The 13,742-nt window shown below is 53.2% G+C and overlaps 1 protein-coding gene across 3 annotated transcripts in view; it reads left to right on the forward strand.

Moving 5' to 3' along the window:
* The window catches only part of RNF123 (ring finger protein 123), a 52,342-nt gene that overhangs the window by 32,055 nt on the left and 6,545 nt on the right, over nucleotides 1-13,742 (forward strand). For all 3 annotated transcript variants that reach the window (XM_049826513.1, XM_049826512.1, XM_049826514.1), the window contains 4 exons: nucleotides 3,292-3,431; nucleotides 3,630-3,818; nucleotides 5,475-5,550; nucleotides 6,465-6,549. In XM_049826513.1, the coding sequence (XP_049682470.1) occupies nucleotides 3,292-3,431; nucleotides 3,630-3,818; nucleotides 5,475-5,550; nucleotides 6,465-6,549 (490 nt within the window). The remainder of the gene's footprint in view (nucleotides 1-3,291; nucleotides 3,432-3,629; nucleotides 3,819-5,474; nucleotides 5,551-6,464; nucleotides 6,550-13,742) is intronic.

A 13,742-nucleotide genomic window follows, 5' to 3' on the forward strand; every position in this document is an offset into this window, starting at 1 on the left:
GGACAAAGCTGCTCTTGCTGTTTTCCAGGGCTGGTTCCTTATGTTGCTTTCAAAGAAAGAGTAGCAGTGATCTTTAGATTCAGAATCCTCTTGGGAGCAACAAAAGCCAAGGAAGACCACTGTTTCCTGGTATTAGCTTAAAACCTTAAAAAAACCCCTACATAACTGTGGAGAAGTTTGACAAGAGGCACCACTTTTTAATGCTTTTATAGACTGGCACAGTCTTTGCCAGTAGCAGGGAAGGCATTTAAGAACCTAGAATTGGAGGTTTGGAGCAAATTCACACCACTTATTGGAAAAAGACCATGAGGAAATAGTCGTTGGCTAAAAATCAGGGTAAAGCAAGTTACTACAAGCATAAGAGCATCCTTCAGAAAGCCAAAGCTGCCTTCAAATGAGGTGGACTTTGGCTGGGCGATTCATTTTGAGATCTGTCTTGACTTGAAACGTTGGTAAAAGAGGCTTTGGCAACAGACCAAGAGGGCAACCTGCAGAGCTCATCCATGAGGAGTGGTGATCCTTGCTTAGAGCTGCTTTGGTACTTGAAAGCTGGAAGGAGACTAATACGTCAGCAATTTTAATAGTCAGCACTTTTTACATGTTGAGGAGAGGCTGGGGGAAAGAAGACACAAAAAAAATTAACCCTATAAAAGGACCTTTCAGTTCTAAATGACTGGAAGAGAAAATGTAGATGGAATTCAGCATTGCCAGGTGTAGAGTGGTGAACGTGAAGTGAAAATGTGATTAAAAATCAATGGGCTGCAAGCTGAGCATAACCCTTAGAGACAAGAGTGCAAGGGTGGGGTCGCTGGGCCCTGTCTATGCACCCTGCTGAGAAAAGAGCCACAGTATTTCAGCTGTGACCTCCCCAGGGCCAAGTAGAGGTGTAACACCTCACCTTGATCTACTGAGCACATCCTCCTACCATCACCCACCTCGTAGTTGTAGTGAGAGCCCTTACTTGTTCCCCGTTCAAGCTGGTATCCTCCATAACCCCTTTAATGGTGCCCAGACCATTGTTTCCCAGCCAGGACTGATATTTGGAGTCATTCTCCCCCAGATGCAGAATTTTCTCCTTGTTGAATATGATCAGGTTTTTTGTCCCAGTCCTCAAGTTTTTCAGGGTGCCTCTAGCACATCAGACAAAGGCCCTCGTTTAGTGTCATCTTCAGATTTGGTAAGGGTATGCTGTGCCCCATCATCCCTCACTGACAGAGAAGACAACAAGGTGGGCTCCGATGTTTTCTCCTGGGCTTCTCCACTTGCACCTTGCGACCAGCAAGTTCCTGAGGATCTTCAACTGTAATTCTTACAAAAAGGTTATCCTTGAACTGTCATCCTATTGTATTCTTTTGGAAAATATCAGCTTGATGCCTAGTCAAAGGAACAAATTACACAACAGCAATTATGAGGAAAGGAAAACAGAGCAAAAACAAAACCACATTATGCCTTTGTGCAAATCCGCCACGTGCTTGTGGTTTGGATACTGCGTACGCTTCTGATTCTACCTCTCCAAAGAAAATCTGGAAAAACCAGCAAGGCTCAGGGAGGGATGGCAAAGGGGACAAAGATGTGACAGTTCCTGTATGAGAAACTGCACAGGCTGGGGCTGTTCCCATTTGAAAGACTATCATAAAGGTCTCAAATCATGGCTAGCTGGAAGAAGTGACTGGAGAGCAGCATCTTGCTGTCTCACCCAGCAGAAAGAGGGGGTTGTAGAGAATAAATGTCAAATAAAGTGAGTAGGATCCAAGCTCAAATCCAAATTCCTCCCGCCGCACACAACTGAGCTGTGAAATGTTGCTCTAGAACGTGTTCAATGCTAAAGTCTTACACAGTTTTAGGGGACACTGAGCAAGAGATCCACTGAGGACCACTAAATACGTAAAAAGGACATCTGGCTTGTGCAGTCCCTGAGCCACATGGAGCCAAGGGCTGGGAAAGTACTTTCGGGTGGGAGTAGGACATCAAAGACGTTTGTTGTGATGAAATCCCTCCCAAAGATGTGCTTTTAGGCAGGATCAAAGCCAGGGCACTGGCCTGCCCAGAGGGATTATGCACTGAGACATCAGCATGTGTCCTCCATAACAACAGAAGCTGATTGCACTTGCTAGTGGGTATTTACAGAATAATTTATCCTGTTCCCATTTAAGCTGATGGTCTCCTGCCATCCCTCTCTGGCTTTGCTAATCCCAGCTAGCAATCTGCTTGTAGTTATGCCTTACTCCTCCATCTCTAGGGATGCAATGGAGGTCACCCTGTGTTTGCTTTGCCCATGGTGGCCTCTTGAACAGGCTGCCACCCCAAAGACCTGCAGTCACAGCACGGCTTGTTCCTCTGGGCACCGCAGTGCTGGTGCTGCCAGAGTTTGCATCTGCTTTTACTTACTAATAGCTTCTAGTAGAGGGAAAAGTAGGTAGATTGGGGGTTTTCCCTATATTTGGTAAATCTGCTCAAGCTTCTTTCTCCAAGCACTGAATTTTAGCCTCTGGTTTGAACTCTGGTACCTTCCCTCATAGTGTTGAATGCTTTTGTGAGCATCTCACTGACAGTGGGTCCTTCTGCTAGTGAGAAGCATCCATCCCATTTGTGCCCCCTTGCTTTCCCTGCCTGTCCATGGGGACCAGTGCCCCACACAGCCCTGACTGTGTTTCCTGGCTGCTGCTGGGTTTGCTCCCATCTGGGCTCTTGATAGTGAAAAAGCCCAGAGGCAAGATGGCACATACAGCGAGGACGTGTGTGTGCTTGGGCTGAACCTGGCTGGGGAACACGGGCAGCTCTGCCTGAGCCTGCCGAGCGCAGAGCTAGCCCCAGCTCCATGCAGAAGCCTCTCAGGAGTAGGATTTACTAGGTACCTTCTTCCTCAGATGCAGGCAGACAGGCACGGCCACGTGAGGCCGGGGATGACCATGCTGGCTCCGGGCAGCTGCTGCCACAGTGGTATCAGGAGCAATTAGTGCTGAGCTGACGGTGGGCCTCTGCAGATCTGAGCAGGAGGGATGCTGAGCTGCAGGGCAGCACTCCTGTGCACATGGACAGCAGCGAGCACGCAGGGCTCTTCCCTGGTTAATTCAGGCTGGCGTTGCAAAAAAGTGCTTGGAGGCCCGACAGGCAAGATCGCTGCTCAGAATAGTCCTTGCACCCTGGCTCCCAGTACCCTGCCATCTCTGCTTACTGTAAGACTCAAGCCAACACTTACCAAGCCCAGGACCGGTCTCCCAGCCTGCCCTCGCCCCGCACCCACAGCCACTCCGGGACCAGGCCGCTGACGCTGTCGCTGTCTGGTTTCAGAGCCATGTCCCTCCACCTTGCTGCAGCGGCACATGGCAGACCTGCTCCGCAGCGACCGCGACCTGGCCCCCAGCTTCCTCAACAGCGTCCTAAACCAGCTGAACTGGGCTTTCTCCGAGTTCATCGGCATGATTCAGGAGGTGAGTGTACCACCCAGGGCTGCGGCGTCTGGCACTTGATGAGTGCCCATGTCCTACATGCAGCGAGGTTAAAGACACAACTCTCGGGGCTGGGCGTCTAGCGGTTCCCTGGCATGCATGGGAGCTGAGCTGGGCTGGGGGTCACAGCCCTCCTTTTGGGAAGGGGCACCTTGTTAGGCTGTCTCCATTGCTTGGCAGATCCAACAGGCAGCAGAGCGCTTGGAGAGGAACTTCGTGGACAGCCGCCAGCTGAAAGTGTGCGCGACCTGCTTCGACCTGTCAGTAAGCTTGCTCAGGGTGCTGGAAATGACCGTTACGCTGGCACCGGAGATCTTTCTCGACTGGAATCGCCCATCATCAGAGCTGCTCCTTCGGAGGCTTGCCCAGGTATCGTTCTTTAGTGGGGTGTGAAGAAGCATCCTCCGAAGGGGCGTGGGGGCCCCTCTGCCCTCTCTCCAGATGTGCTGTGAAGTGGGGGCTCCTGCTGCAAATGCTGTAGTACTTAAAGCTGCTACAGCAAACCTAGCTGCTGCAGAACAAGTGGTGCTCCCTAAAATCTCCACCTGTCAACTGCTCCCCTCCTTTGCAACTAGTCTGGCCACAGCTGCTTTCTACCTTTACTGGGAGGGAGGATGATGGCTACTTAAATCTTCCTTCAGAGGGACTATAGCCAGTTTCTTCCAGTCAGTAAATGCTGAGTTCTCCTGTGACAAGCAGTGCCATGAAATCTGGAGAGGAGGTGTAGTACACCTGAGAAAAGAGCTGTGGAGAGTATAACTGGCTTCACAGGGAACATGCCCCAATGTTTGGGCAGGTGTCTTGGTCCTTTATCCCTCAGTCCTAGAACATGGTACCAAATGTCTCCACTTCCCTGATGAGGTGACTGGAACAGCCCTGTTCCAACCCATAACACCCCTTAGGCTCCAGTAAATTAGTTTCTGTTCTAAAGCACGAGCAACTCTGGAAAGCCCTGAGGACAGGCTGCTCTTGTACGAGCCATCCTGGTGGGGAGCAGCCATATACCTTACCTATACCACAAGGGTTGGGTTGATCCAAGGGTTGAGGCTTGGGGCTATGAGCAGATGAGTCAAAGCAAGACATAGTGGGGTCTAGTACAGCAATCGTGAGGGAAGTTCTCAGCCTGGGATCCTGGCATTTCTGTAGGGATCACTGTGTGAGGAGGAAAGTGAGGGACCCTTAGCAGGTGCTTTAGGCAAGCTGGGGAACAGGCAGCAGAGAGCAGGGTGCTACAGCAATCCCCTTGCATCCTGGTGCTGCTATGAAGCTGTGCCCCACTGCTGAACGTGCCCACAGAGGGGTGCAGAGTTCTGCTCTTCACACATGAGGGTGACGGGAAGAGGAATGCTGCATCTGAGAGACAGTGCTCAGCTTGCAGTGGTTGTGTCAAACCTGTTCATCCTGCTGGGAGTTTGGGTGAGAGCTAAATGCAGCTAATTAAGTGTCTTTACAGTTGATTCCTTTTGTGCTGGTCATAGGCAGAAATCCTTGCCTGTGGTGATGCTCTGTCAAGCAGAGAAGCAGACTGTTCTCTGTGCTCATCCCGTACTTCAGGGCTGGTAGGTCTGTCCTGCTGCCAGCTCCAGGCAGGGCAGGACGTGGACTGTGCTTCACCCCACTGACACTGCTGTTGTGCACAGCTGCCAGCCTGCTCTTCCTAGGCTGTGGTTGTCCCAGGGACAGTAGCTGCTGCTTGCCAAGAGCTTTTATCCACACAAGTAGCTTGGCTTCTGTAGGTGGGATTCAGATTTAGGTGGAAGATGTTGAGATTCAGGTGTCTTGGCCTCAGACTGACTCTTCCCTGGGAGGTTTGGGTCTGGTACAACCGCTGTGGTGTGGTGCCACCTCCTTCTGTGCCACGGCCAAGCTAGGTCTGTGCTGTGAGCCTCCCTCTGTGCATCCACCAGCTCCCAGGGACTGAGCCCAAACTATAAGGACATGCTGCCCCCAAGTATGCTCTTCGGATGCTGCCCACAGGAAGGCCCATCCAGAAAATATAAACCCACTCTGCTTTTCCCTACACAGCTCTTGAACCAGGTGCTGAACCGTGTGACAGCTGAAAGGAACTTGTTTGACAGAGTGGTCAACCTCCGTCTGCCGGGTGAGTCCATGTATTAATTCTTTGTCCCTCTCCATTGAAAACATGCTGGAGGCATGCCCTTGGGAAGCGATGGGTGGCTTGTACCGAAGGTTGATGCAGGGGCGTATGGGATCAGACTTCTAGTCTGCCACATCCCTGGCTGGGAAGCCAGTCTGGTCTCGGAGACTGGCGCAGAAATGCTGTCTTCAGAAGACATGTAAATCCTCCAGGTGGATTTGAGCGTTGGTGCTCTTCCTAGGCCCTTAGCCTCTGTCTTCCCAGTAGCTCTGGTTCCCTCCAGGATCCCTGTCCTCACGAGGCAGCTGATGCATAAGGTCTGGCTGTCTGCCGTGGAAGTGGCAGCCGTGTTGTGCTTGGATGGGGAGGTGTCTTGCTAGACACTGAGCTGACACAGGTTATGTAGGAGCTGTTTGAAAGGCTTAAAGCCCTGGACAGACTGCAGTTTAGGTAGCAGGCTTGTTTGCTGTGCTCTGCATCAAGTAAAGTGTGCATTGAATTGCTGGGGGAAGCCATTCTAAGCAACATCAGCTGTCTTCCTTGTGGAGGTGACAGTGGGCAACTGAGTTGGGCCTGTTAGCAGAGACTGGCTCCAGGTGCTGTGTTATGGACATCCTATATTTCCCGTACAGCAGCTGGATTTCCATGCCTGCTTAGGAGGGGACAGACCACCTTCTCCTCTTGAGGTTTGGAAGAGGCAGGGATGCTCCATCATGAGAGCAGTGCCTGAGTCTGGGGTTTGCATTAGTGGGGAAGACTCCTCTGTCCTTCATGAAACCCATGGCCCCACCGGAGAACCCAAGTCATTGTGCCTACCTCCTGGACTGCTCTGCCACCAAGTCTGGAAGTAGCGGTGCAGCCCTGCTCTGCCTGTCATGAGGTGGCAGTGGCTCTATCTTTCTCTTTTGCTTCCATAGGGCTGGAGAGCGTGGACCATTACCCAATCCTTGTGGCCGTGACAGGGATACTGGTCCGGCTGCTTGTGGACACTGATGTTCAGGGGTGAGTGGCTTTTGACTTCCAAAGCATGGAGTCACTGCATGTGACATTGCTTTGTTCTGCTGCAGGAGTCAGTGCCATGGGTGGTGTTGCAGGAGTGATGTGGGTGCATGGGGACCAAAGCGAAGTGAGGTAGATCTGCATGGAGCAGGCAAAAGCCGAAGAGCCACATGTCCCTGCAGCAGCTGCATCCCAGTGCTACTGCTGGGTGCAAAACTCCTTCCTGTGGTGCAGGAAAGCCCTCGTGAGAGGTGGCTATGAGGTGCTGTACTGACAGCATATGTGCACCTTTCTCCTTGGAATGGGGTCTGGCATTCCAGGACAGCTGCTGTCACAGGTCATGAATGCCACATGTAAAAGAGCTGTGCTGATGTGGTGATGCAGGCGAAGTGCTGCAGCACACAGCGATGGGTGGAAGGGAGTTCATTAAAGCTCCTTCACTCTGAACCCATCTCAGGAAGGCATCAAAATGTGTGCAGAGCTCTCTGGCTTCCCAGACATGTGTCACAAGGGTGAGACAAATCCTGTCCAGGCACTTAGGTGATGCTGATTTTCGGATGAAGCAAATCTTGTCCTTATGGTAACCAGAGAGACAGCACTGGTGGTAGCTGAGCAAAGCCACAGCTGACCTGGTCATTTATGTGTGTCTGTGCCTGCTTGTACTGAGTCCTGCAAATAGGCTTATTCTGCTACCCTCTGCAGCCCTGCCTTTGCTCTCTCCCAGTGTCATTCATGGGTGTCTTGCCCAGCCACTGTACCCTGTAGGGTGCTGTTGGAGATGGGGCTCTTCTGTCCGCACTGCACATCCTGCTTGTTTTCACGTTTGGAGAACATGATAGTCTCTGGCTTTGCAGAGAGCAGAGCCCCATCTGGCCAAGTGGCTCAGCCCTGCAGCCAGTCTTTCAGCTTCTTTTCTCAAGGACTCAAAGATGTACACAAATATATCTAATTATATCCTGCCTCCCGTGGCTGTTGCACCAGTCACACAGCCCCGAGTGTGACAGTGCCAAGAGCTTAGCACAAGGTCATTGATCAATGGCCTTTTGGGACTGTGAACAGGGGTGGATTTTGCTCACGCCCAGAATCCTGCTCTGTGGTAAGGGCAAACATCATGAATTTGATGCCACAACTAGACATTTCTTCCTGGAGGGAAGCAGGGAGGTGATAAAGCAGTTCCCTGCATGCCAGGCAGGCTGAGAAGTCCTTCCCTGGCTCCCTGTCCCTTGAACATCTGTCTCGGGCCAGGTCACTTGTAGAGTCAAAGAGGGGAAGGGATAAAGCTCTTTCTCTGGCCCTCAGTTTAGCAAACGCCAAAGAGCACTGGCAAGATGGTAGTGTGATGACAATCACATCCTTCCTAGCCTGCAGGGAGTCCTGGGGAGTAAAAATCTTCCAGGCTGTGTCTCCTTTACCTGAAAAGCCATCTGTGCTTGGGGTTAGTGAAACCTGGGCAGCCGGTGTCAAAGGGGCTGTACATAACCAAGCGGCACTGTCCCCTGTCTGCCAACAGCATCCTCCATGCCTTGGCCAGCAGTGGGCTCCGCGGTCACAAACCAGAGGTGCCGTACCCTGTGGTGTGTGGTGGGGAAGCTGCCAGTCTCTGACTGATCTTCAGGGGCTTTGTAGTCACGTCCTTGGGCACTGGAAAGCAGAAAAAAAATGCAAAACGGGGGAATGATGCGAGAAAAGCATCATGTCCTCATGGTGGACCTAGCTGAGCAGGAGAAGCGCAAGGTGGTAACAGGAGGAAGCCCAAGGAAAAATGTCTATAAACCAAAATGCTTCTATGTGACTTTGCAAAGCCCTGCACTAAATCTGAGATTTGATACGTCACTGATTTATAAAAGGCAAGCAAACGTTTCAGGGGAGACATTGAGGTCAATCAAGACAAAAGAACCGAGGCTGGTGGCTTGGAGACCTTCTACCACTACCCAAGCAGAGGGGATGGGCAGCCTGATGGTAGAGATCAGCAGGGCCGCAGGCAGAGTACCTCACATGGAAGGGAAAACTGAGCCACCCACTTTTTTTGCAGCACTCTGAATTGAGGGCAGGGGTGGGAGTGTTGTACCCCACTTACAGAGTGGTTCTGTTCCATGCAAGCACATTGAAAAACAGCAAACAGGGACAGGATGGAGAAAAACAGCAGGTATGAGAGGAAATGCAGAGGCTTTTCTTCTGCCTTTGCATTCCTCGAGGGTTCAGTCCTGGTTTGATCCTGTGTGCAAGTCTCTTGGCACCATCGCTACAGGGTGCTGAAGACTGGGAGGTGCAGCTGGGGTGAGCAGAGCCCCATGAGGATCTCCTCCCACAGTCACTCAAAAATCAGGGAGGTGGTACAGGTCAACAACAGCTGGCCTGGAGCAGGGCGATGAGAAGCATCTGTCTCCAGTCACATGAGTAAGAGGATGGTCCGTGGAATGGAAAAGGAGAATTTAAACCTTCTTTGGGTCTGTACACTCCCATGGGAGATGATTGCCATGGGTTGTGTTACTGCCTGCAAGGAGTAACTGAAGACATTTGAAGGATCCCATATGTAACCAGGCTTTCCAGAGCAGACCCGTTTATATGAACTCAAGAGGTGACAGCTTTCCTTTTTCCTTTTTCCCTTCCTCTCAGTGCAGTGAGCAGGATAATAGGACAGCTTTTTTCCTTCCTCAGAAGCACTCTGCTGGAAGCAGGTAGAAATCTCTTCCAGGTGCCATCTGGTAACTCCCAGACTGCCAGAAACCATTAACAGAGAGAGGTTATCCAACCCACATTTGCATGTAGGAAGTTCTCTGTGGGAATTACCTGGGACACTAGCTGTTACCCTGACTGGTTCCCTGCAAGGAGGCTCTGTCCCAGAGGATGAGGACAGGGGATAGGACCTTGGGTGACTTCCTTGGCTTGGCTGTGTTTTTCCTGGTTGCCTCTAACCCAGTGAGCCAATGCTGTGCTAGGCACTTGGTTGGAAAGTACTGCAAGCTTTGCCCTGGGACAGAAAGGACAGGTTCATCTGGGAGTCGAGGAGTGAAGTCCCGTTTATGGGGACAAAACATTCCAGCGGAGAAGGGTGGGAGTAAGGAGAGCCAGGGCCCTGCCAACTCATCCAGCCGCGTTATCAGGATGCAGTTGGATGCCTCAGCTGCTCCTCACCCAGCACAGGACGCTCAGCCAGGCATCAAGTCCTCTTGCTACGGACTCCTGGCATCAAACAGAGCCATTAAGCACAAGAAAAGGGAACATTGCCCAGGCTGGGATGTGATGAGATAGTTGATACGTCGTACTTCTTAGTCCCTGGATGGAGCGGGCTGTGCTTTTGAGAGAGAAGAAATGCATTTCCTTGTCAGATCTGGCAGGATGGCTGGTGCTGCTCGTAGTGAACCAAAGCTTCAGTGCCCACCTCATGCAGGCTTACTGATCTTTGCAGCAGGGCCTGGGAATTTCATGGCTTGGCTCCCTCGCTGGGTGTAATGAACTTTGCAAACAGGGGCAGAGGAGAATTAGTGCAGGGCAGAGGTGGGGAGCTGCTAGCTCAAGCTAGGGTCCCTCAGCAGAGGGTCTTTTAGTTCCCAGCAGAGCAGCTGCCTGTCCCTCAAGGGCTCGCCGGGAGGGAGCTAAACCTTGTCCGCAGGTGAGAGCGGGGCAGCCTGGCACTGGAGCAGGCAACAGCTCCTTGGTTTAAAACTATTTTGGCCTCTGCAGTGTTGTTACGGGACTGCTCGGGCCTCCTGACGTGCTGCCCCCTCCCAGCCCTCGGGTCTGACAGCGGTTGGGCAGCACCTTCATTGCAGGGAGGCTCAGTGCCTGGCAGGGCTGAGGAGGCAGGGATGCCCGTGTGCTGCCTGTTTGCCAGGCCCTAATGTCTGAGCCTTGGTTTTGTGGGGAGGAGAGGGAAAGCAGGATCTGGCAGGCTGAGCCAGGAGTTGGGCTGAATCGTTGGGTCCATGCCAGAGACCCTGGCTGCCTTCAGCTGGTATCATCCCCCCGTTTGTCTGCTAAATAATTGAGCAGATTTTCTATTAAGCCTCCTTTGGAGTGAGCTAATGGAGCAAGTGTTGGCCAGAGCTTGTGTAAGGATCCTGGCAAGAGAGGGCGGCAGGGGAAGGGGTGAGGCCCGAAGGTGAGGCTGTTGGTCCCCTGCGTGCGAGGGCACGTTGTAATTAGGACTGGGCACATAGGTTGGAACAGGCGTTGTGGAAAGTGAGCAACCATCCCAGAGTGGGGGTGACCTGTGTTGTGCCAGGGTTTGGCCACCAGTCTGCTCCACAGGCTTGCCCCACGCACACCATCCCCTCAGAGACAGGGGGGGAGTGAGGCCAGGCAGTGTGTTCCCCAGCCCTGCCCGCGGCTGATGCTCTCAGTGTGAGTCTGGAGGGTTAGGGCACATGCAAGGAGCCAGCGAACTTGCCTGCAGTGCAACTGTACAAGAAAAGACCTAAGCAGCCTTCAAGGTGCATCTCCCAGGGACTTCTGCCTGAAAGATGGAGAAGACAGAGGGAAGAGCACTGTAGTCACCAGGAACACTGTGGTACCAGCCAGCAGAGCACAGGACGGGGATCCTGGGCCAGAAACAACCGTGCTGTGCCAGTGGGATGCTGAGCATGAGCCAGTGGGACCTGCCCGGAGGAGCAGCACTGGGCTGACGTGATGCTGGGGTAATTCTGGGGGATCTGCGCACTCCTCTCCTTTGCACAGTACAGATGGGTGCAGAGGGACGGACTGGCAGGAGGGAGGAGACGGAGAGTTTCCCTGGGCAGAAGTAACATGTTGGTGAGCCAGAAAGTGAGGAGGCACAAGGCCAGGTGGGGAAGGAAGACTAAGCCTAAGCAGACTCTGTTCAATTGCTAGATGGTGTTGGGGTCACCTCCACTGGAAAAGTCACAGAAGATCCCAGTCTGCAGCTTCCTAAACTCAGCCTGGCCACCCACCCGCATGCTCGAGCACCACTGGGACCCTGGGGATTTGACTGGTCCCCGCTGGACATGGTAGTTCTCTGCAGTCTAATTACCGATCACTTAAACACTAATGCTCCTTCAGCACATATTGATGAGAGCGCTGTGGTGGAAGGAGGTGCAGGAATAGACATTTCATGGACCGCTTAGTCTAAGGGAGTCCTTGTTACCTTGCTCTAAAAACTCAGAAAATGGGTGGTACTCAAGTCTTGCAGTGCGTAACATATCAGGCTGAGTGTGAGCCAGAGCACAGAGGAATAACTAGGTCAGACCTAGGTTTCATGGTTTAAAAAGGAGTCTGGCCTTACCTATCTTCGAGTTTTTACAAGCTGCTAGCTCCAAACACTGTGTCCTGAGCAGTGGGACTGCCAAGGCTTGGAGCTCCTGGCCCCCGGGGGCTGTTGGGCACTTGCTGGGAGGCAGGAGCAGGTGTTGTGCGGGCCAGCAACCAGGCTTCGCTGCTTCGAGCTCTTTGGAAAACTGTGAGCATCAAAAGGAAAGGATCCAGGTCCAACCATGTACATTGTGTGTCCAGCCCCAGCAGCAGGAGGACAGGAAGGGACTGGCATTCAGCGTGCCCACATTGTCCTGGCTGAGATGTGAAGTGCCAGGGGAGACAGGAGTCAGCGTTGGAGGCTGGTCCCCAAAGCTAGTCCTTATCCCCACGTGTGCAGGCACAGGTCTTTGCGTGCTGGGGATGCCGTGCTTTGTGCTGACCCATTACTTTACCAAGTGGAGTCAAGGAGCAGGAGGCAGGTTTGGCAGCGAGCCAGGGCTGTAATGGTGCAGAGAGGCTGCTGAGTATTCCTCGGGGACCATCCATTATGTTTCCCAACTCCTGCCTGTCAGGGAGGCTGTGCTCCTGGCTATGTTTTTCCTTGCTGAGATTATTTGCCTTTCAGGCTGCTTAATGAACTGCTACGACAGTTCAAACTGCCTTGCCTTGCTTGTCGGAGCAGCAATGTGGTGTGGGGTCCTTTTGGAGCATCAGAAAGGTGTGAAACGCAGCAGCAGGATTTTCCTGGGTAAAGGCAGCGGGGAGCCCTTGGGGGCAGCATTGATACAAACCTCAGATATTCTGTCCCCAGTGTAGTGGGGCTCAGCCTTCCTGTAGGGATAGGAGAATTGCAGCCAGCCTAGAAGAGCTCTCCTGGGCTTCTCCAGGCTGGTGTGCTCCCAGAGAGGCCCTCATGAGCTTCTCTTACACTCCAGTTGGCCTGAGCTTTCCCCGAGCTTCAGTCATTAGCCTCAGCTGAGGATGCAGGTTTGCAGGAGTGCTAATGCCTGGGAGGCTGATGTTGGCACTGGACAGAGGAAAGGTTTGCGAGGAGACCTACAAGGATGGCAACAGAAGAGCAGCGGGTGGGTAAACACCCACTCCGAGTGCTGGAGCCCGGAGCAGCACTTCACTTTTCCTTTTGGAGGAAGACGCAATGCTTAGATGCGGCGTGTTCTCGGGCACGGGCTCGGCACCGTCTTGGCAGGCACGGGCCACGCTCGGGGCAGTGCCCTCATAGGGTTTGGACCTGGGCCCTCTCAGCTGGGTCTCTTCTCTTTCCCAGACATGCCCAGGGCAAATTCAAACCATCCTTCCCATGGGATCCCTGCCTGGGTGCAAAGCCAGGGGATGGCATCGCTTCAGCTCCATCCTCAAGGGGCAGGGTGCCACTCACCTATCCGTCCGACACTAAAGCACCTCATCACCCCCTGACAGCACCCCAGCATGACCAGCTCAGCATCCCAGGCTCATCAGGAGCGCTGCACTAACGCGAGGTGACAGGGCCGGCAGCAGCGGGCGCGTGAGGAGCAAGGGCGCAGGCCGGCGGGGCCTGTCGCTCCGCATCCCGTCGCCTTCACCAGCCACCGAGCAGCAGCCGCAGGGTGCGCGGCAGCGGGGCACGTATCGCATGAAGCTGTGCGCAAGGTCGGTGTCAGGAGGCGTGCTGCGAGGCTGTGGTTGTCTCAGGATAGCTGCTCTCCCAAATGCTCTCCCCTCTTTGGATGGGTGGGAGGGTTCTGAAAAGTGCTTTGGGCATGGTTACTTTTTCCTGGGAAAAAAGCTGCTTGTTTCCCAGCTGAAAAAGTTGAAAGGATGGGTGCTAGTGCTGTCCCAATGCCGCAGGGACCTTCCCCTTCCACCAGTCGCAGGGTTGCCAGCAGCTCTTGGGGCCAGGGTGCACGGTTGGGGGGGCAGGTCTGCGAAGGGTCCTGGTCCCTGTTTGTGGTGCCCAGGTCGTGTCTGAGCTGGGCTCCTGCCAGCAG

This window comes from Accipiter gentilis, chromosome 23, assembly GCF_929443795.1.
Source record: "Accipiter gentilis chromosome 23, bAccGen1.1, whole genome shotgun sequence".
Taxonomy (NCBI): domain Eukaryota; kingdom Metazoa; phylum Chordata; class Aves; order Accipitriformes; family Accipitridae; genus Astur; species Astur gentilis.